This window comes from Bos javanicus, chromosome 1, assembly GCF_032452875.1.
Source record: "Bos javanicus breed banteng chromosome 1, ARS-OSU_banteng_1.0, whole genome shotgun sequence".
Classification (NCBI taxonomy): domain Eukaryota; kingdom Metazoa; phylum Chordata; class Mammalia; order Artiodactyla; family Bovidae; genus Bos; species Bos javanicus.
Window position 1 is genome coordinate 126,520,795 of NC_083868.1, and position 20,338 is coordinate 126,541,132.

Sequence of the window (20,338 nt, forward strand, 5' to 3'; positions counted from 1 at the left end):
TCTGTATGCAGGTCAGGAAGCAACAGTTAGAACTGGACATGGGACAACAGACTGGTTCCAAATCGGGAAAGAAGTACAACAAGGCTGTATATTGTCATCCTGCTTATTTAACTTATATGAAGAGTACATCATGAGAAATGCTGGTCTGGATGAAGCACAAGCTGGAATCAAGATTGCCGGGAGAAATATCAATAACCTCAGATACTCAGATGACACCACACTTATGGCAGAAAGCAAAGAACTAAAGAGCCTCTTGATGAAAGTGAAGGAGGAGAGTGAAAAATTTGGCTTAAAGCTCAACATCCAGAAAACGAAGATCATGGCATCTGGTCCCATCACTTCATGGAAAATAGATGGGGAAACAGTGAGAGACTTTATTTTTCTGGGCTCCAAAATCACTGCAGATGGTGATTGCAGCCATGAAATTAAAAGACACTTACTCTTTGGAAGAAAAGTTATGCCCAACCTAGACAGCATATTAAAAAAGAAGAGACATTACTTTGCCAACAAAGGTCCATCTAGTCAAAGCTATGGTTTTTCCAGTAGTCGTGTGGATGTGAGAGTTGGACTATAAAGAAAGCTAAGCCCCAAAGAATTGATGCCTTTGAACTGTGGTGCTGGAGAAGACTCTTGAGAGTCCCTTGGACTACAAGGAGATCCAACCAGTCCATCCTGAAGGAAATCAGTCCTGAATATTCATTGGAAAGACTGATGTTGAAGCTGAAACTCCAGTACTTTGGCCACCTGATACCAAAAAGAGCTGACTCATTTGAAAAGACCCTGATGCTGGGAAAGATTGAAGGCAGGAGGAGAAAGGGACGAGATGGTTGGATGGAGGATGAGATGGTTGGATGGCAGCACTGACTCAATGGACATGAGTTTGAGTAAATTCCAGGAGTTGGTGATGGAAGAGAGGCCTGGCGTGCTGCAGTCCATGAGGTCACAAGAGTTGGACATGACAACTATTGAACTGAACTCAGAGGTTTAAAGCAAGATGGTTGTATTGTTTGTTTTTAGCTTACCATGGCGGAGACTTCCTCAAGTCTATTTTGGGTGACCATTAATAGAAAGTTTAAAGTGACAGAAAAAAGGATCGTTAGAGGCTCCATGGAATATTAGAATTGTGACCTCTCTCACTTAACTTTGTTGTTTCCTTGGGTAGATTAGTTAGAGGCATTCTGACCCTCAATATCATCCATAATGAAGATGTACACTTCACTAGGTGATTGTGAGGATTAAATGAAATCCTTTCCAGTTTTCCTTTCTTTTCTAAACACCAGCTGGAAAACTGAACTGCAGTTTGTTTAGTTTCTTTTCTGTTTTGATTAGTGGTAATTAAAATTAAAAGTGAATTACTGTTATTTAATCTCTTTGCATGAAATCACAATCTTCAGTCCTTACAGCAAGTGATCACCTTCAGAATGCCATTATTGTTGGTTTTTTTTTTTTTTTTTTGCAAGGGTGGTTTATTTTTTATTTATTTTTTTTTAATTTATTTTTTTCTCTAATTTTATTTTATTTTTAAACTTTACATAATTGTATTAGTTTTGCCAAATATCAAAATGAATCCACCACAGGTATACATGTGCCATTATTGTTTTGCAACTTGAATGTGCCTGTTACCCAAAGACATTGTCTGTGCCTTTAAATGCAGCAGCAGAGTCTGGATCCCATATCTGATTTTGATTTTCATTTGGTTACCAATAACCTTAGCCAAATAACTTTTGAAATATGTTTTTAAGATTAACTTCTTTCTTAATTGATTGAGAGTTATATTAAAGATTGCCTGCCTGCAGTATATTCATTTCATAATGCAGAATCTTATAGTATAGTTCTCACAAAAATATTTTCTGGAAATCTTACAAAGATTTCTTATGAAAGAATTCTACTTCCCCATGATCTCAGAATATAAGAATATTACATTCTAAAGAAGTAACAGAGTTGAAAGCTTTTGACCACAGAGGGCTTATTTTAATATCTAAATACTTTTATCATGACCAAGAAGGAAGAAATCACAAATGCTTGTCTCTTAGCCTTCCCAATTCTAGAACTTTAAGATGGAAAGATGAGGATAAAAAGAGCTGGACTCAACAATTGATCAGGAGATGGAAGTGATCAAAGCTAACATTTTTCCTGTTGCATCAGTAGAGCCACACTAGCTGCACACTGGCTAGCTTTATAACCCAGACTGTTAAAACCACTATTTTTTTTAAAGAAGTTTGGAATTTTATTCATTAGTTAACTAAGCTATTCTTTTGCAAGCCTTCTGAAGACAAGTTTAGCTCACACACACACCCCTCCACTTAAAACTACACCTCTAGAACATTTTTCTCCCACTTAATAGCGCTGAATAGTCTATTCTAAAACTTTCCAGAGATATATCATCTTACAGATTGAGATTTTTCTCTAATTTCAAGTTCCTGAATTTAAAAGTAATATTCAGGACTTCCCTGGTGGTCCAATGGTTAATGCAGGGGACACAGGTTCAGTCTCTGGTCCGGAAAGATTCCACATGCAGTGGGGTGGGAAGGACATGAAGCCTGTGCACCACAACTACTGAGCCCACACTCTAGAGCTTCACAACACCGAGCAGCTACCGCCCAACTAGAGGGTAGCCCTGCTTGCCACAACTAGAGAAAGCCTTCATGCAGCAGCTAAGACCTGGTGCAGCCATAAATCAATCAATTAATTGAAAATAAAAATAATATTTATTAATTAAATTATGAACAGTCCACCCAAAATTATTTGATTCTTCTCCCTAGCACATTTAGTTTTAGTTCCCTCTTACCCTGTTACAACTTTTTACTTTTAGGTGCTCACCTGGTAGAGGTTATCGACTGCCAACAAGTGCCTTGGTGAACCTTTCTCATGGGAGTCGCTCTGAAACTGGAAATCAGAAGTTGACAGCCATTGTGAAACCACAGCCAGCTGTGAATCACTATAGCTCAAATTCATCAGTTTCATCTGGGCATTTGGGAGGCCTGAACCATTCCCCTCAATCACTTTTTGTTCCTACTCAAGTAAGATTTTTATTTAAATAATGAGCTTGAAAATAACTGTTTTCTCTTTATACATTTACTTCATGGATTATCTCTTATATTTTGAATTATATCACCCAAATGATCTATGTTATCCCCTACGAAATGACATTAATTGGAAAGGTAAAAAGGAGGGGGCTATATCATGTTTTTCAAAAGCAGTTTTCAAATGCCCACCATATAACTCATGTGTGATTTCCTTTATTTCATTTCCCTGAGGGCAAAACTTGAATTGTTTTATGTGAGATACTTGATTTAATTTCATGGTCTAAAATTTTAAGGAGACTTTTAAATCCAAATAACAGGTTTATTATAGACTAATTAAGAAACAGGTAAGTAGATGATAACAAAGGAAACAAGCAAAAATCCTCAAATCTTATAGATAACTACTGTTTTTTTTGGTGCATATTTATGCTTCAGTTTTCCTTAAGAAGTTTTTTGTACTTCCCCAGGTACCTGCTAGAGATGATGATGAATTTTGTAACATTTGGCAGTCCTTACAGGGATCTGGAAAGGTTCAACACTTTCAGCCACTGCTACAAGAGAAGGTTAGTATACCTTGCTTAATGGACATTTCTTTTTTTTTTTTAATATATTTTATATTTCTCTTTTAGGTATGCAGTGATTAGTTTTTCTTCTGAAATCTCATAAAAGAGAAATAACACTTTGGATCTTAAATTTTCATAGTTCTCTTCAACCACGTATGTTTTTGGACCAATGAGTAAGACTATAGAAAATTTTTATTTTAAATCAGTTTTGGATTTTTTTCTAGTTGTTTACAAATCATAATAACTATATTTTAAATTTAATAAAGGCTTTAATGGTATGTATTAACTTATTCACCTCTACTTGAATGTATAGCTTTATGCTGGCAGGTGATTGTCTTAAATATGAATGAGCAAATCCTTGATCAAGATTAAGAAGAGGAAAGAAATTCTGCTAAAAGAGTAGACTCAGTCACCAAACAAAAGAAGATGAAAAGAAACAAATTCCTATTACATTTTTAGCTAGTTACCTTCTTCTCAGCTTCAGTCAAAAAGGAATGTCCTCTCAAGTTTATAAACCAGTGGCCTACACCATGAGGGCCTAATTTATTCTAATACCTTCGATAATGATAGCATTATCAGTGCTGCTGCTGCTGCTCCTGCTAAGTCGCTTCAGTCGTGTCCAACTCTGTGCGACCCCATAGACGGCAGCCCACCAGGATTCTCCAGGCAAGAACACTGGAGTGGGTTGCCATTGCCTTCTCCAATGCATGAAAGTGAAAAGTGAAAGTGAAGTCGCTCAGTCGTGTCCGACTCTTAGCGATCCCATGGACTACAGCCCACCAGCCTCCTGTGTCCATGGGATTTTCCAGGCAAGAGTATTGGAGTGGGGTTCCATTAAAAAAGCAAAGGCAATGATGGTGAAATTAAAATAAAAATGAGAGTGACAACAACATTTTAAGTCAGCTATACTTCAATTTTAAAATAAATAAATAATAAAATGGGGGAAAAAATCTAAAATTAAAAAAAAAAGCTGAGAGTGACAGTGCACAAGTCACCTCTGCCAATATGCTGTATTTTAAGTTTTCCTTAGACATTCATAAGTGCTTTCTACATAAATGTAACCCATATCCAGATTTTTAAACCCTTTATTCCTCTGTTTATTTAATACTGCTAACCACTCATTCTTCAGGAGTGCTTTTTTAAATCATTCTTTCATTCATTCAGCACATTAAGTGCCTACCATGTGCCAGGCATTGTTCTATGCACCAAGAATATAGCTGTAAACAAAACAAAAATCCGGACTCACATGCAATTAGTATTGTAGGGAGAAAAGGATAATAAATAAGACAAAAGAAAATAAATGTTATTAGATGATAATATAAGTTTGAGAAAAATTGTAGGGAAGCAGGATAGGGAATTTAGTGGAGAGGGCAGGCAAGGTTTTGTAATTTTTTAAATGGAATGTTCCAGTAACATTTGGGCAAAGATTTGAATGAAATGAAGAAGAGGATATACAGATATCTGAGGAGAGAGTATTCCAGATGAAGTCAAAGTTTCTGTTGGGAGTGATGGTCTCTGACAGACACAAGGAAGCAGACCATGTGTCTGAATCAGTACAATGAGTTGTAGGAAATGTGATTAGAGAGGTAACAGATAGATACTAGTAGGGCCTTCTGGATCATTATAAGGACACTGGCTTTTACTCAGTGAGATAAGGAATCAGTAGAGGGTTTTGCACAGCAGAGTGACATGATTTGACTTATATTTTAATTCCATCACTCTGCCTACTACCTTGAGAACAGAATATAGAGGACCCAAGGTGGAAACAGGTTAGTTCAGAAACTACTGAAATCATCAAGATTGAGTTGATATTGACTTGGATCAGGATAGTAGGACCCTGTGAGAAGTAGTCAAATTCTTAACATATTGGAAGGGATTTCCAGCTGATGATGAAATGGATATGGGGTAAAAGAGAAATAATGTATTAAAGGATATAATTCTTCAGGTCTGAGTAACTAAAATGATAGATGGGCTGTTAACTGAGGTGGGAAAGATTGCAGGTCTGGTAGATCTGTGGGGGAATATCAGGAGTTCAGTTTTGGTAAGTTTGAGATGTATGTTAAACATTAAGAAGAGATATCAGAGTTAGATATCTGAGTGGAGATGTAGAATTGGACATTTGAGTCTGAAGGTCATAAATGTCCAGGCTGGAGAGATAGATTTGAAATTTGGAATCATTTTATGTTTGTGTGTATGTATGTGCAGATGTGAATATATGTGCATATATATATATATTTAAATATACCCAAGATATATATATATATATATGTTATCTACATCCACTTTCTTGGTTATAGATACAAGAAGGGTTCAGTAACTTAACCTTAGAGCGTTCCATCCTTCAAGTGTTGGAGAGACTAAAAAGAAGACTGAGAAGGAATGGCCCATGAGACAGGAAGGAAACCAGGGAAGGGTGGTTTCTGCATGCCAAGTGAAGAATAGATGTTAGAATAGAGTAATCAACTGTGTCAAATGCTGTAGATGGATCAGTTAAGATAAAAGCTGAGAATTGACTACATACAGAATTTAACACATGAAGGCCATTGGGAACCTTGACAAGAGCAGTTTCAGTTGAATGATAGGAGTAAAATACTGATAAGATTGGGTTTAAGAGAGAAGAGGAAGAGAGAAATTGGAGGAAGCAAATATAGGTAATTCTTTCAAGGAGTTCTGCTCTAAGAGAAAACATTACTCTGAATCTCCTCTTTCCCTTCCCTCTGTGTTCAAGTTCTTTGTTAACCTCTGTGCTTTCAACCTTTCATTGGGGACTGTTCCCAAAACACAACAGATTTGTTTTCCTTGTTGCCTCATTGCTTAACGGTGACTCTTACTTCTCTACTAATTACCACTCTGTCTGTGTCTCTGATTCCAACCTTTCAATCAAGATCAACCCAGTATCTCCACTTTCTAGAAGACAGGTATAGATGGATGCTATACCATCACCTCAACTTCAAAATATCTCACAACTGACCTCACCTAAAACCTCTTCTATCCTTATTTCCAGCATAATAATTTACCCGGGCATATAATCTGGAAAGGATAAAGTTAAAAGTTTTTGCTTCTTTCTAATATTTTTTGCATTGAGATCCCAAATCTTTTTGCCCCTTCTCAGTTTTTACAACCAGACCTTAAATTGTGCCCCTAGCCCTAGATAAACCTCCTATCTGTGCTTCCTGTTTGTTATGTCTTTCTAGCCCTTCTTCGGAGAAGGCAATGGCACCCCACTCCAGTACTCTTGCCTGGAAAATCCCATGGGCGGAGGAGCCTGGTAGGCTTCAGTCCATGGGGTCGTGAAGAGTCGGACACGACTGAGCGACTTCACTTTCACTTTTCACTTTCATGCGTTGGAGAAGGCAATGGCAACCCACTCCAGTGTTCTTGCCTGGAGAATCCCAGGGATGGGGGAGCCTGGTTGGCTGCCGTCTGTGGGGTCGCACAGAGTCGAACACAACTGATGCAACTTAGCAGCAGCAGCAGCAGCTCTTCTTACGTAGTACTACCTACACAATCTTTCCTAAAGATCTTTTCACCTGTGTTTTCCCCATAGCATAATTGAGCCAAGTATCTAGTTAATAAGAACTCCTGGGGGTTTTTTTATAATTTTTATTTATTTTTTGGCTGCGTTGGGTCTTCGTCCTTTTGCATGGGCCTTCTCTAGTTGTAGTGAAGGGGGCTAGTCTCTAGTTGTGGTGTGTGGGCTTCTCATTGCTGTGGCTTCTCAGGCTCAGTAGTTGTGGCACATGGGCTTAGTTGCTCCACGGCATGTGAAATCTTCCCCAGACCAGGGATTGAACCCGTGACCTCTATGTTAACAGGCAGGTTCCTATCCACTATGCCCGTAGGGAAGTCCAAGACTCCTGGTTTTGAACTCACTTTATACCCTGAGGCAGTATAGTGAAGATAAATCTGATATTAGACTCAAAATTAGGAAATCAGGTTTTGTGCCTCAAATTGCACAAATCTAATTTCCCTGGGCTTCTTTGGCCTCAGGTATAAAATTAAGGCATTGGACTTAGCTGAACTCTGAGGTCTTTTCAAACCCTAAAACAGTGTTATTCAAATATTCTAGAATGTATAGGGCTCCCTGTTTAAAACTACTGGAGTTCAGCCTCAACTCAAACTAATGTCTAGGTCTTCTATAATCCAACCCTGTACAGTTCTTATATAAAGTATGTCCAGCTATTTGGTAAAATACTCTCTTCCAGTCAAATTGATCTCCTTATTTTCCCTCTCCCATAAACAGATAATTTCCATTTCAGGTTATATGTTTGCATTGTTCCTTCCTTCTCTTTCCTCTCTCACTGCCAAAAGGTCTACTGGCATATTATCACCAATTTCCTTTAGATGGAACTCAACACTTGATACCGGAGAAGGCAATGGCACCCCACTCCAGTAGTCTTGCCTGGAAAATCCCATGGATGGAGGAGCCTGGTAGGCTGCAGTCCATGGGGTCGCTAAGAGTCGGACACGACTGAGCAACTTCACTTTCACTTTTCACTTTCATGCATTGAAGAAGGAAATGGCAACCCACTCCAGTGTTCTTGCCTGGAGAATCCCAGGGACGGGGGAGCCTGGTGGGCTGCCATCTATGGGGTCACACAGAGTTGGACACGACTGCAGCAACTTAGCAGCAGCAGCCGCAACACTTGATATTTTGTATTTCCATAGAATCTTCTGTATGCATCTCCTGTTATTAAGGTGCTATTTCATTATTCATATCAGCTGAACACTCCCATGTTTTTTCTACTTTATATTCTAAGAATTATGAGCTACCACATATAACCCTTATATCCATGAAGCATTAATAAGCAGCCTGGTATTCATCTAATAAGCAAATTCTAGAGAACTCAACATGATTTTTTTTTAAGGTATTCAAGCTTCTGGGAAAGGCAAAACCATAGAGACAGTAAAAATATCAGTGGTTGCCAGGGATTATTGGGAAAGGGAGAGATAATAGATGGAGCACAGATTTTTGGAGCAATGAATATATTCTGTATAATGGTAGATAAATGTCATTACACATTTGTCCAGACCCACAGAATATATAACAACAAGAGTGGAACCAATGTAAAATACGGACTTTAAGTAGCAGTTATGTGTCAGTGTAGGTTCATCAGTTGTCACAAATGTCCTACTCCAGTGGGAGATGATAATAATGGGGAAGGCTGTGCATGTATGGAGGTGGGGGTGAGGGGAATAGGGGAATCTTTGTACCTTCCTCTCAGTATTATTGTGAACCTGTTGATAAAGAGTCAGACACGACTGAGCGACTGATCTGATCTGATAAAACTGCTTTTTTAAAAAGTGTTTTAAGAAATGAAGTCTTTATTGGCAGAATATAACAATACAACTAACATAAATAGACATGTAGACATCAAACAGAATAATTCAAAAAACTATAGTTAAAAGTGGAATATTTTCTTTCTTATTAAAGTTATGGCACTTTTTCTCTGAAATCATACTGTGAACATGGGTTTTAGAGTTAGGGCTCAGATGTCAGCTCTCCTGTTGTTTAGTCCTATAACCATTATCATTTTGAGCCTCAGTTCTGTCATCTGTAACATGGAATCTGACTACACCATAGCATTTTTATGATTGTAGCATTATTATAATGATGTTAAGATAATGGATGCAAAGTACATCTTACTATGCCTGGCACATAATAGACACACAATATTTGTATCCTGATGTTTTGATTCCCTGTTGTAGCATCAGAATCCCCTCAAATGAACTGCTTTAGCCCAAATCCCCACCAGCCATTGTGCTGTGCAGATGGAAATCTCTTGGCCCTTTTCTTTAGTCTTAAAGACCAAAGAACCCTAAATGTTCCTGTGCATGTGAGTTCACTAGACCTTCCTTCACACTTTGGTGCATATCACAGCTGTTTTGGAGCATGTCCACTGCCAACTAGAACATGAGGTGCCTTTGCTCATACCCTGTGTTCATTCATCTGTGCTCAGAAGAAAATAAATAGGGTCCACCAGAAGCAAAATTAATCATTATAGAGAGATTAATTTATATTGAACATCTCCAGCCTCCACTCTGCTTCTGTCTCTCACTTGCTATGGCAAGTTATCTGTCTCTTTTTGCCTTCATGCCTCTTCTCCCTATCAGAAAGCAAAAAGATCAGATATGATCTTTATGTGAAACTTACTCATATGTCATTTTGCTAATTTTGTCCATTCATGTGCTGTCTCAGTTACAGTAGCTTTGCAATCAGTCTTGCTATCTGGTAGTAGTAGTCTTCCAGCACTTGGATACCTTGACAATATAAATATTAATAAAGATCAGGTGCTGAAGGAAGGGATGTGGAAGGACTGATATCCTCAACTTTTATAACATAGGGGCAGGAATAATAAATTTTTAAAAATTCATTAATGGAAATATTTAAAGTAATGAAGTCAAAAGAATAGTACTCATCCTTTACCTTGAACATGTCCAGTTCTCTCTTCTTAATACCTACTCATTTCCCATCTCACATACTCTAGAGGAAGGGTTACTTTGAAGCAAATTTAGAAAGATCTTTAGAGGCTGATATTTCTGTTGTGAAGAAACATTCAACTAAAATTTAATCTTTAGTTTCTGTATTAACTTCAAACAAAATTAAACTTAATTCTTTCTGTTGAAAGCATTTTTGTAAAGTGATTGTTTTCTATGTACCTTGCTATCTAGTGCATAGAGAAGTGTCTGGACTGATGATCATAATGTCAATAATAGTTATTTCAAGGGTGGTAGAATTTGAATGGTTTTCTTAAATTCTCTTTACTTTTCTGAATTCCTTAAATCTTTTTCTAGGTAAGTCTATAATTTTTACAAAAAAATAATAAAGTTAACTATTAAGCATTGAGAAAGAAAAGTAGTTTTAATATTAACAGTTTATTTAGATCATTTATAAGAATTTTAACTTTCAGGGTGCAGTTCTACCTCAAGAAATAAGTCAAGTAACTCAACATCATAAAACTGGCTTTAATGACAACAGCGTTAAGCCGAGAAAACATGAGCCTCACAGAAAATGTAAGTTATGAGTTAGAAAGTATACATATGGTGCTAAGTGCTTCCTTTTATTTTTATAAATTAACAGCTTTATTGTTATAATTCACATATCATAAAATTCATCCTTTTATTGTTCAATCAGTGTTTTTTTAGTGTTTTCACAAAGTTGTACAACCAAATGCTAGTATCTAAATTTAGAACATTTTCATCACCCCAAAAAGAAATATCATACTTATTAGTAGTCATACTCATTAGTCTGTACTTCTTAGTCGTCATTCCCCTATCCCTGGCAACTGCTAACTTACTTCTGCCTCTGTGGATTGACCTGTTCTGGACATTTCCTATAAATAGAAACATAAAATACGTGATCTTTGAGACCGACTCCACTCACTCGGTGTAATCTTTTCAAGATTCATCCGTGTTGAAGCATATATCAGTACTTCATTCCTTTTTAAGACTGAACAATTTTCTATTATATGAATACAACGTTTTGTTTATGCATCCTCCCATTGATGGATATTTGGGTCATTTGCACTTTTGTGTTATAATAAATAATGCTGCTGCTACTGGTACTGCTGCTAAGTCACTTCAGTCGTGTCAGACTCTGTGCAACCCCATAGACGGCAGCTACTGTGGATATTTATGTACAAATTTTTGTGTGAAAACCCTGGTGGCACAGACAGTAAAGCATCGGCCTACAATGCAGGAGACTCAGGTTCGATCCCTGGGTTGGGAAGATCCTCTGGAGAAGGAAATGGCAACCCACTCCAGTACTCTTGCCTAGAAAATCCCATGGATGGAGGAGCCTGGTAGGCTACAGTCCATGGGGTCGCAAAGAGTCAGACACGACTGAGTGACTTCACTTTTGTGTGAACATATGGTTACAGGTCTCTTGAGCATATATGAATTAAAGGAATAACTGAGTCTTTTATTTATTTACTGAGTTAACTGAGTTAACTCTATGCCTAACTTTTTGTGGAACTACCACACTGTATTCCAAAATGGCTGGACCATTTTACATTCCCACCAGCAATATATGACAGTCCAATTTCTTCACATCCTCCACAACACTTGTTATGGAGTGTTGTTATCCAACTTTTTTGTTATAGTCATCCTAGTAAATGTAAAGTGGAGTCTCCTTGTGGTTTTCATTTCTAATTCATTAATAATTAATAGTGCTGAACATGTTTTCATGTGTTTATTGGCTGTTTATTTGTCTTCTTTAGAGAAACATTCAAATCCTTTGCTCATTTTAAAATTAGGTTGTCTTCATGGGGGGAGGAAATGGCAACCCACTCCAATATTCTTGCCTGGAGAATTCCATGGACAGAGAAGCCTAGCAGGCTATAGTCCATGGGATCGCATAGAGTCAGACATGACCAAGTGACTAACACACACACCCAGGCCACTTGAATCTGCAGCCTAACCCAGGAGACAGATAAGGCACAGAGGGTGGCAGGATGAAGTGTCATTCCAAACCCTACAAGATAGGAGCAAGGTGGGGGAAGTGGACGGAGCCAAGAGACAAGCTTTCAGGGGTCCATGCCTGCGTGGAGGGCTTCCCTGAGGAGGAGGCAGGTGAGAAGAGGCCAAGAGGGTGTGTGAGTGTTGGCTTGCAGAAAGGGAAGGACAAAGGGTTCTAGGCAGAGATTAGAGGGCCAGCTGTGCGAGTAGCCACTGGGCCCAGGGTGTATGTGCCACACCACACTCCATGCCAGGGGTGTGGTGGGGTGCCTCTCCAGATCCTAGGTTTTGGGAAGGTGCTATGCTGCTGGGGTCCCAGGGACACAGGGCAGGCAGTACAAATTCAAACTTTGGCGGTGACACACCCTGCAAAGCAGATGAGCCCCCAGATACAATGCAGGTGAGAAAAGCCAAACACAGAAGGCCATAGAATGTGTGATTCCATTTCTACGAAACGTCCAGAACAAGAAAATCCACAGAGATAAAGAGTGGATGTGTGGTTGTCAGGGTCTGGGGGAAGATGGGGGTGGGGTAACAGCTTATGTGTCTCTCAGGCCGGAGGCAAGTGTGGGTACCCTGAAAGGAGCATGCACCCCAGTTGGGCACACACTCAGCTGGGAAAGTGTGCCAGCCTGTACCCCACTGCTCCTGGTACCCAGCCCCCAGCAGTGGCAGGCCCGGCAAGGGAGTAGCTGTGTCAGTGGCCAAGCCTCGGTGACCCCGTGGCCATTCCACCCTGAATTCTGGAAGGAGCAGGAGTGTATTGGGATGCAGCCTGCCCTCTCCTTGTACCCCTGGGTTTTCAAAAATCCTGGCCAAGCCTGGGCTCCTCCATGCTGGGCCTCAGGCTTCTCTTCTGGAAGATGGAACAACAGCATCGTCCTCAGTGGACAGTGGTCAAGTTTAAGGGTATTTGTACCCAGAAAAGACTGACTCAGCTGAGCTGCCCTTACTGACTCCTTGGAACAGCCATTGGGTTCTGGGTTCCATCAGGAACACTCAGTGCTTTTATTAATGACACCAGCAGCAGCAGCAATAGTAGTAATAACAATAATGGGAGAACTAGTGTGAGAACATAAGAACCATGACCTTGCACTTTCACATACTGTGGCAATTGAGTTCAAAGCCTCAGGTCCCCTCTCCTAGGAAACCGTGCCCCTAAGAAGTCATGTCCATGTGAAAATGCCACGCCCCTTACAAGCCTTCAGTTCTCCACCTGCAAAGTGAAAGAGCCAAATACCCGAAGTTTAAATCAAACTGGGTCAGGAACACTGCCCAGAGGGACAAATCAGCTAATCCTACCTTGATTTACAGTTTTGGTCCCCAAGGAATTCTCTCTTTTTCTCTCTCTCTCTTTTTTGTTTGTTTGTTTGCATCCGAGTTAAAAATACATTGCTTGGAAATAAAATTTTTTAAAGTTAGGTTGTCTTTTCGTCTTGAGTTGTAAGAGTACTTTTAATATTCCATATCCTATGAAGTACTTTTTATGTTCTATATACTATATGCTGTTCAGATATTTGATTCGCAGCTATGTGCTATCATTCTGTGGTTGTCTTTTAACTTTCTTTACAGTGTCCTTGAAGCACAAAAGTTTTAAATTTTGACCAAATCCAATTTACCTATTTCTGATTTTTCTTTAGTTGCTTGTGCTTTAGGTATCATCTAAGAAACCATTACCTAATTCAAGGTCACAAAAATTTACACCTGTGTTTTCTTCTAAGAGCATTACAGTTTTAGCTGTAACATTTAGGTCTTTTTTCCATTTTTGAATAAGTGCGTATATGGTATGAGTCCATATTCACTCTCTTGCATATAGACATCTAGTTGTCCCAGCACTATTTATTAAAAGACTGTTCTTTGCTCATTGAATTTTCTTTGCACTGCATTGAATCGTCTTGGCACCCTTGTCATAAATCAGTTGACCATAGATGCATAGGTTTATTTCTAGTCTCTAATAGCATTTCACTGATCTATATTCCATCTTTTTGTGCACAACACATCATCTTCATTACCATAGTTTTGTTATCAGTTTTGAAATTAGAAAATTTGAATCCTCCAACTCTGTTTTTCAAGATTATTTGTCAAGTTCTGGTCTCTTGCATTTCCGTATAAATTTTAGGATCAGCTTGTCTATTTCTGCAGATATGGCAGCTGGAATTTCTATAGGGATTATACTGAATCTGTAGACCACTTTGGGTAGTATTGTCATCAATACTACCCAATAAGCCTCTCTATTTCTTTCAACGATGTCTTATAGTATTCAGTGTATAAGTCTTGAATTTTTTGTTAAATTTATTAATAAGTATTTTATTACAGTTGTCAGTGGAGCTGTTTCCTTAATTTTGGGAGCATATTGTTCATTACAATTTATAGAAATAACACTGACTTTTGTATATTGATCTTGTATTCCTCCACCTTGTTGAACTTACTTATTAGCCCTAGTTTTTTGTGGCTTCCGCAAATGTAGTTTTACTTCTTCCTATACAATCTGGGTGCCTTCTATTTATTTTTCTTGCCTCATTGTTGTGGCTATAACCACCAGTCAAATAGAAGTGGTGAGGGTACGCATCCTTGTCTTGATCTTAAGGGTAAGCTTTCAGTCTTTCATCATTAAATATAATGTTAACTGTAGGGTTTTGGTAGCTGCCCTTCAAGGTGAAGAAGTTTCTTTGTATTCCTAGATTGTTGATTTTTTTTTAACCTAGGAGGGATATTAGTTTTTGTCGCATGCTGTGTCTTTGAATTTTGAGATGATCACATGGATTCTGTCCTTTATGCATTCAATGTGTTTTTTTTTTCACTGATTGTTTTTCATATGTTGAACCAACCTTGCATACCTGGAATAAATCCCACTAGATCTTGGTGTATCATCCTCCTTATACAGTACAAGATTCTATTCACTGGTATTTTGTTGAGGATCTTTGCATCTGTATTCATAAAGGACATTTGTAATTTTCTTGTGATGTCTTTAATTTTGGTATCATGGTAATACTGGGCTCATAGAATGTTGGAATAACACTTTGAAAGAACTCTAGCCTGATTCTAATCTCAAGTAGCAGCCAGGCTATGGATTTTCACCAAAAATATACTACCTGTTTTTTTTTTTCAAGGCTTCATGGAACTGGAGAGTAAGAGATAGAACTGGGCAGGGCAAGTTAAAATGTCACAAAACTCACTGTTTTTACTAGATTCAGTCTTTTTTCTTGAAGAAATACATCCCAGATTGTTGCAAGTCTTTGATTAATTTCTATCATTCTGAAAATTAGGATTCTGGTAATTTATATTCATTTTCTTGTTGCTTTTATGGAGAAAAGAATTTGTAGAGGTCCTTCAGTATTTTTGCTGATGACACCTCACTAACCACATTTTGAGATAAATTTAAATTTTATTTAGAGTAATCCAGTTACCTTTTTATGTATATAAACACTTGCCTATTACATTACTCCAGGGACTTCCTTGGCAGTCCAGTGGTTAAGACGTCATGCTTCCACTGCAGGGGCACAAGTTTAGTCTTTGGTTGGGGAACCTAAGATCTTACATGCTGCAAGGCATGGCCAAAAAATTTAAAATAAATGAATAAATAAATTCAAATTATATTACAGATTTTTGTTAAGAATATGTGCAAGTATTTTGTTGTTAATATTCTCTAACGTATTTTATGTATTTTGACTCTTCATTTGTTTCAGTAATCCACTGTGTTTTAGGCACAGTAGGGAGTACAGATACACATATGAGAATCTTCATCTTACAATACTTTTTCTCTTCTCTTGATCATAGTATTCCCAAATTGTATCAAATTGCTCTTCATGTTCAAAATATGACTCTTTTGTTATTCATTTATTTATTCAGCTGTTTTATGTGCAAGGTATTGTTTTAGGTGCTGGGGATAAGTCAGACAAGTTTTCTGACCTAATGGACTTTATATTCTAAGGTTGAGACTAATAATAGGCAGAGTAAATTCCATAATCTGTAGTAATGATAAATCTATGATGAAAAATACAGCAGAGTAAGAAGATTGAGTGATGCAGATGCTGTTTTAAATATGGTAGTCAAGTAATACCTCTCCAAGGACACATTTGAATAGAGACCCAAATGAAAGGGAAATGGAATCAGCTTGCTGAAGAGCTTTCCAGCAGAGGAAATACCAAGTGCCGAGTCCTGAGTCTAATTGATTATATTTTATATGCACATGGTATTTTATGTATTTATATATTTCCTATAGTTTAAGAATAGTCTTTATAAAATGTTTTTCTTCTTTTTTTTTTTTTTAGCAGGAGTCTTTTTTTTTTTTTTTTTAATTTTTAAACTTTACAATATTGTATTAGTTTTGCCAAATATCGAAATGAATCCGCCACAGGTATACCTGTGTTCCCCATCCTGAACCCTCCTCCCTCCTCCCTCCTCATACCCTCCCTCTGGGTCGTCCCAGTGCACCAGCCCCAAGCATCCAGTATCATGCATTGAACCTGGACTGGCGACTCGTTTCATACATGATATTATACATGTTTCAATGCCATTCTCCCAAATCTCCCCACCCTCTCCCTCACCCACGGAGTCCATAAGACTGCTCTATACATCAGTGTCTCTTTTGCTATCTCGAACACAGGGTTATTGTTACCATCTTTCTAAATTCCATATATATGCGTTAGTATACTGTATTGGTGTTTTTCTTTAAAAATTATTTTGAAAAAACTTTTCTTGTTTTATAACTTTGGTTCAGATTTTTGTTTTTGTTTTGCACCAGTGTGTGTGTGTGTGTGTTAGTTGCTTAGTCGTGTCCGACTCTGCAACCCCATAGACCGTAGCCCACCAGGTCCCTCTGTCCATGGGATTCTCCAGGCAAGAACACTGGAGTGGGTTGCCATTTCCTTCTCCAAAAGGAATTACAGAAAGAAAGTGAAGTCGCTCAGTTGTGAACGACTCTTTGTGACCCCATGGACTGTAGCCTACCAGGCTCCCCAATCCATGGAATTTTCCAGGCAAGAGTACTGGAGTGGGTTGCCATTTCCTTCTCCAAATATCTATATGTTATTTTTGTTTCTTTTACATTTTAAGTTAAGTATAGATTCTGCTGCTGCTGCTAAGTCGCTTCAGTCGTGTCTGACTCTGTGCGACCCCATAGACGGCTCCGCCGTCCCTGGGATTCTCCAGGCAAGAACACTGGAGTGGGTTGCCATTTCCTTCTCCAATGCATGAAAGTGAAAAGTGAAAGTGAAGTCGCCCAGTCATGCCCGACTCTTAGTGACCCCATGGACTGCAGCCTACCAGGCTCCTCCATCCATGAGATTTTCCAGGCAAGAGTACTGGAGTGGGGTGCCATTGCCTTCTCCAAAATATAGATTCATGTCCCCATAAATCTGATAATTAAAGCTTCAAGATTTTATAGTTAATTAAAATGTTTGTGATTTTTTCTTCAAGTTATTCTTTATATAAAAGTGTGTAAGCCATTTACATTATGTGGAATTCCAATTAGTTTTCTTGTGTGTCTCAACAAAGGTTTAATGTTGAATCCAGGAATTCTTCCTTGGCTTCTTCTCTTACCCTCTCTGTTCTCCCTTCCCTTCTCATCTTTGTGCCTTCCTTCCCTTTTCTCTCATTCCAACCCCTCCCTCCCTTCTATCCATTCCTTCTACTTCTTTCCTCATCCTCTCTTTCCTTTTGTGTCCCTCTCTTTCTTCCTCCTTTTTTCTTCCTTTCTTCTTTTCTTTCCTTCTTCCTTTTCCCCTTCCCTCCTTCCTCTTCTAATCTATCCTTTTTCATTTTCTTTCTGTTCTCCTAATTTCCCCTTAACAAGAATACTAACATAGCTTCCTCATTGGTCTCTAACTCCTTGTATATAATAGGCCACTGCTATATTTTAATTTTCTTAAAGCTCAATTCTGATCAGATTCCTACCTGATCAAAACTTTTCTGTGATTATGCCCATTACCTCCAGTGTAATTCCATAGTCTTCAGTCCTTGGCAGATTATGGCTGCAGCCTGCTCCTCTAGTTCAACTAAGCTGCATTATACTTCTTAGCCTCCAGCAGAACTTGTCTATTTAGAGTGCCACAAATATTCCTTGCTTTCTGCTACTCCTATTATTTGTCTTTTCTCTTATTATTTTCTTTGCTGAAATACTTAGCCCCCTATTCTGCCCTTTGGAAACTTGCCGTTTTACAAGACTCAATTAGATGCCACCTTTCTTTTTCCCTTGTTGTTGCCTGTATCTTTTCTCCCCCTCATCTAGATTACAAGTTCTTCAAAAGCAGGGCCTTTTTCTCCCTCCGTGGAATTCAGTGAATTCTTTAGCACAGTGCCTTGCTGTGGTAAATATTTGGTAAATTTAATAGGTATGGAACAAATTTCATTTAACAGAATTTCTATTTTCTTGTGTCTAGTTAAAGAAGAGTGTAAGAGTCCTAAAACTGAGAGTCGGTCACAAAAAATGTCAAATAGGCAGGTAAGCTTCTTAAAATCAAATTTCTAGTAGTCCACTTTTTATTGGAATTGGTGGCTCTGTGGCATCTGCCTTAAATTTGCAGCCCTTTCAACCTGATTCATAATGTGTGTGGCAAGAGGGTTGCTGAGCCTATCAGTCCCTTGGATGGGAGGTTGCGCAACTAGAGTCCAAGACTTGGAATTAGAGATACATTCTGGTTCTGCTGTTTCATGGTTCAGTGGCCTTGAGCAAATCACTGCACTTCTCACAGCCTCAGTTTCTTCATCTTTAAAATGGAGACTAAAATATATCACTTGTGCCTCTCATTCATTATATATAGTCTGGTGCTACTGCTTAGTCCCTCACTCTTGTCCGACTCTTTGCTACCCTATGAACTGCAGCCCTCCAGGCTCCTCTCTCCATGGGAATTCTTTACCAGCTGAGCTACCAGGAAAGCCCTATATAAGTACTTACAAACATGCCTACTTATATGAGTGTGTGTACATTTTATATATAAACTATTTGGAAATACGGGCTGCTGTCCATGGGGTCACAAAGAGTTGGACACGACTGAGCGACTAAGCATGCATGCATGTTTATATATTCAATGAAAGTATATAGACCAACATGGAAAAGTTAACAGTTAATTCTGTGGAGTTAGGTTAATAAGAGAAACTGAGATCATTTATATTTTATTTTAAGAGTTTCTGCTGATTGATAGTCTATATACATTTTATAATAAAAAAACACTTTAAATCACATGTACACATGTGTATACTTCACATGTGTGCATTTTATATGCATATTATGTTTTATAACAAAGTGTTTTAAAAAGTTAGATCTCTTATAAGCTATATTTATAAAAGATATCTTAGCAGATATCTTGGCACATAACAGGTTCTCAGTAATGGAACCCATTAATTTTCAGATACCAATAAAGGGTTGAATTACATGACTTTCAAACCTTCTCCTTCTGAAATTCTTATGCTATAATTTCCTTTCTTCTAGAAAAGGAGTTCATAAACTCTTTAGTGCTGTGGGCCTCTTTGGTGAAGTATATGGACTCTTTCTGAGAATAATAGTATTAATGTTACAATAAAATATATAAGATTTGAAAGAAAACCAATTATATTGAAATGCCATTAGAATCACCACCATTGTATTAATAGTTTATTGCCTACATTCATAATTGAAGGGAATGCTAAATCTTATTTAGAAATTAATGGAGGTTAAGATGTAATTTTTTCCCTCATCAAGTTTATGGGCCCCCCTTTTTTCTTATGATATAAAAGAAAAAATAACACTCCAAAAAGTTGGCAGTGATTTATTTAGAATACTGTTAAGTAGTAACTATAATTTTATTTGCACAAAAACCCATTCTTACTCTTTTATAGGCATTTGGAGGGCCTGCCAAATGTAATATTAAGCTACTGAAGAGAAATGAAAATTCAGAAGTCTCAGAAAATCAAAAGGTTGTGACTGGTTATCCAAGTGGTGTTGATAAGGTAAAAGACCATTCATTCAGTTTATCTTCCCACACTTTAACACTTGGAAAGACGAGTGAGTGAAAATTAAATGATCAATTTTGTACATAAAACTCTTAGTGATTTTCAGGTCCTTGTACTTTCAAAACTTCATGCACAAAATATTTATTCTTTTAGCCTAATCCTGAAATTGAGAACTTCTTAGCATCCTTGAGTATCTCCAAAGAAAGTGAAATACAGTCATCTCATCATGAAGAGCCTCCAAGTGAAGAACATTTGTCACCACAGTCATTTGCTATGGTTCGTATTTTGTAGGAGCTTGTACAATATGGTAATTTTATTATTGTTGGCCATACGTACCCTGTGCAACAGTTAAGATACCTTCTCTTA

At 38.0% G+C, this 20,338-nt stretch overlaps 1 protein-coding gene across 4 annotated transcripts in view; it reads left to right on the forward strand.

Moving 5' to 3' along the window:
- XRN1 (5'-3' exoribonuclease 1) overlaps window positions 1-20,338 on the forward strand; it is a 113,033-nt gene that overhangs the window by 73,641 nt on the left and 19,054 nt on the right. For all 4 annotated transcript variants that reach the window (XM_061419614.1, XM_061419637.1, XM_061419625.1 and 1 more), the window contains 6 exons: window positions 2,813-3,020; window positions 3,491-3,586; window positions 10,498-10,600; window positions 18,424-18,485; window positions 19,859-19,969; window positions 20,126-20,248. In XM_061419614.1, the coding sequence (XP_061275598.1) occupies window positions 2,813-3,020; window positions 3,491-3,586; window positions 10,498-10,600; window positions 18,424-18,485; window positions 19,859-19,969; window positions 20,126-20,248 (703 nt within the window). The remainder of the gene's footprint in view (window positions 1-2,812; window positions 3,021-3,490; window positions 3,587-10,497; window positions 10,601-18,423; window positions 18,486-19,858; window positions 19,970-20,125; window positions 20,249-20,338) is intronic.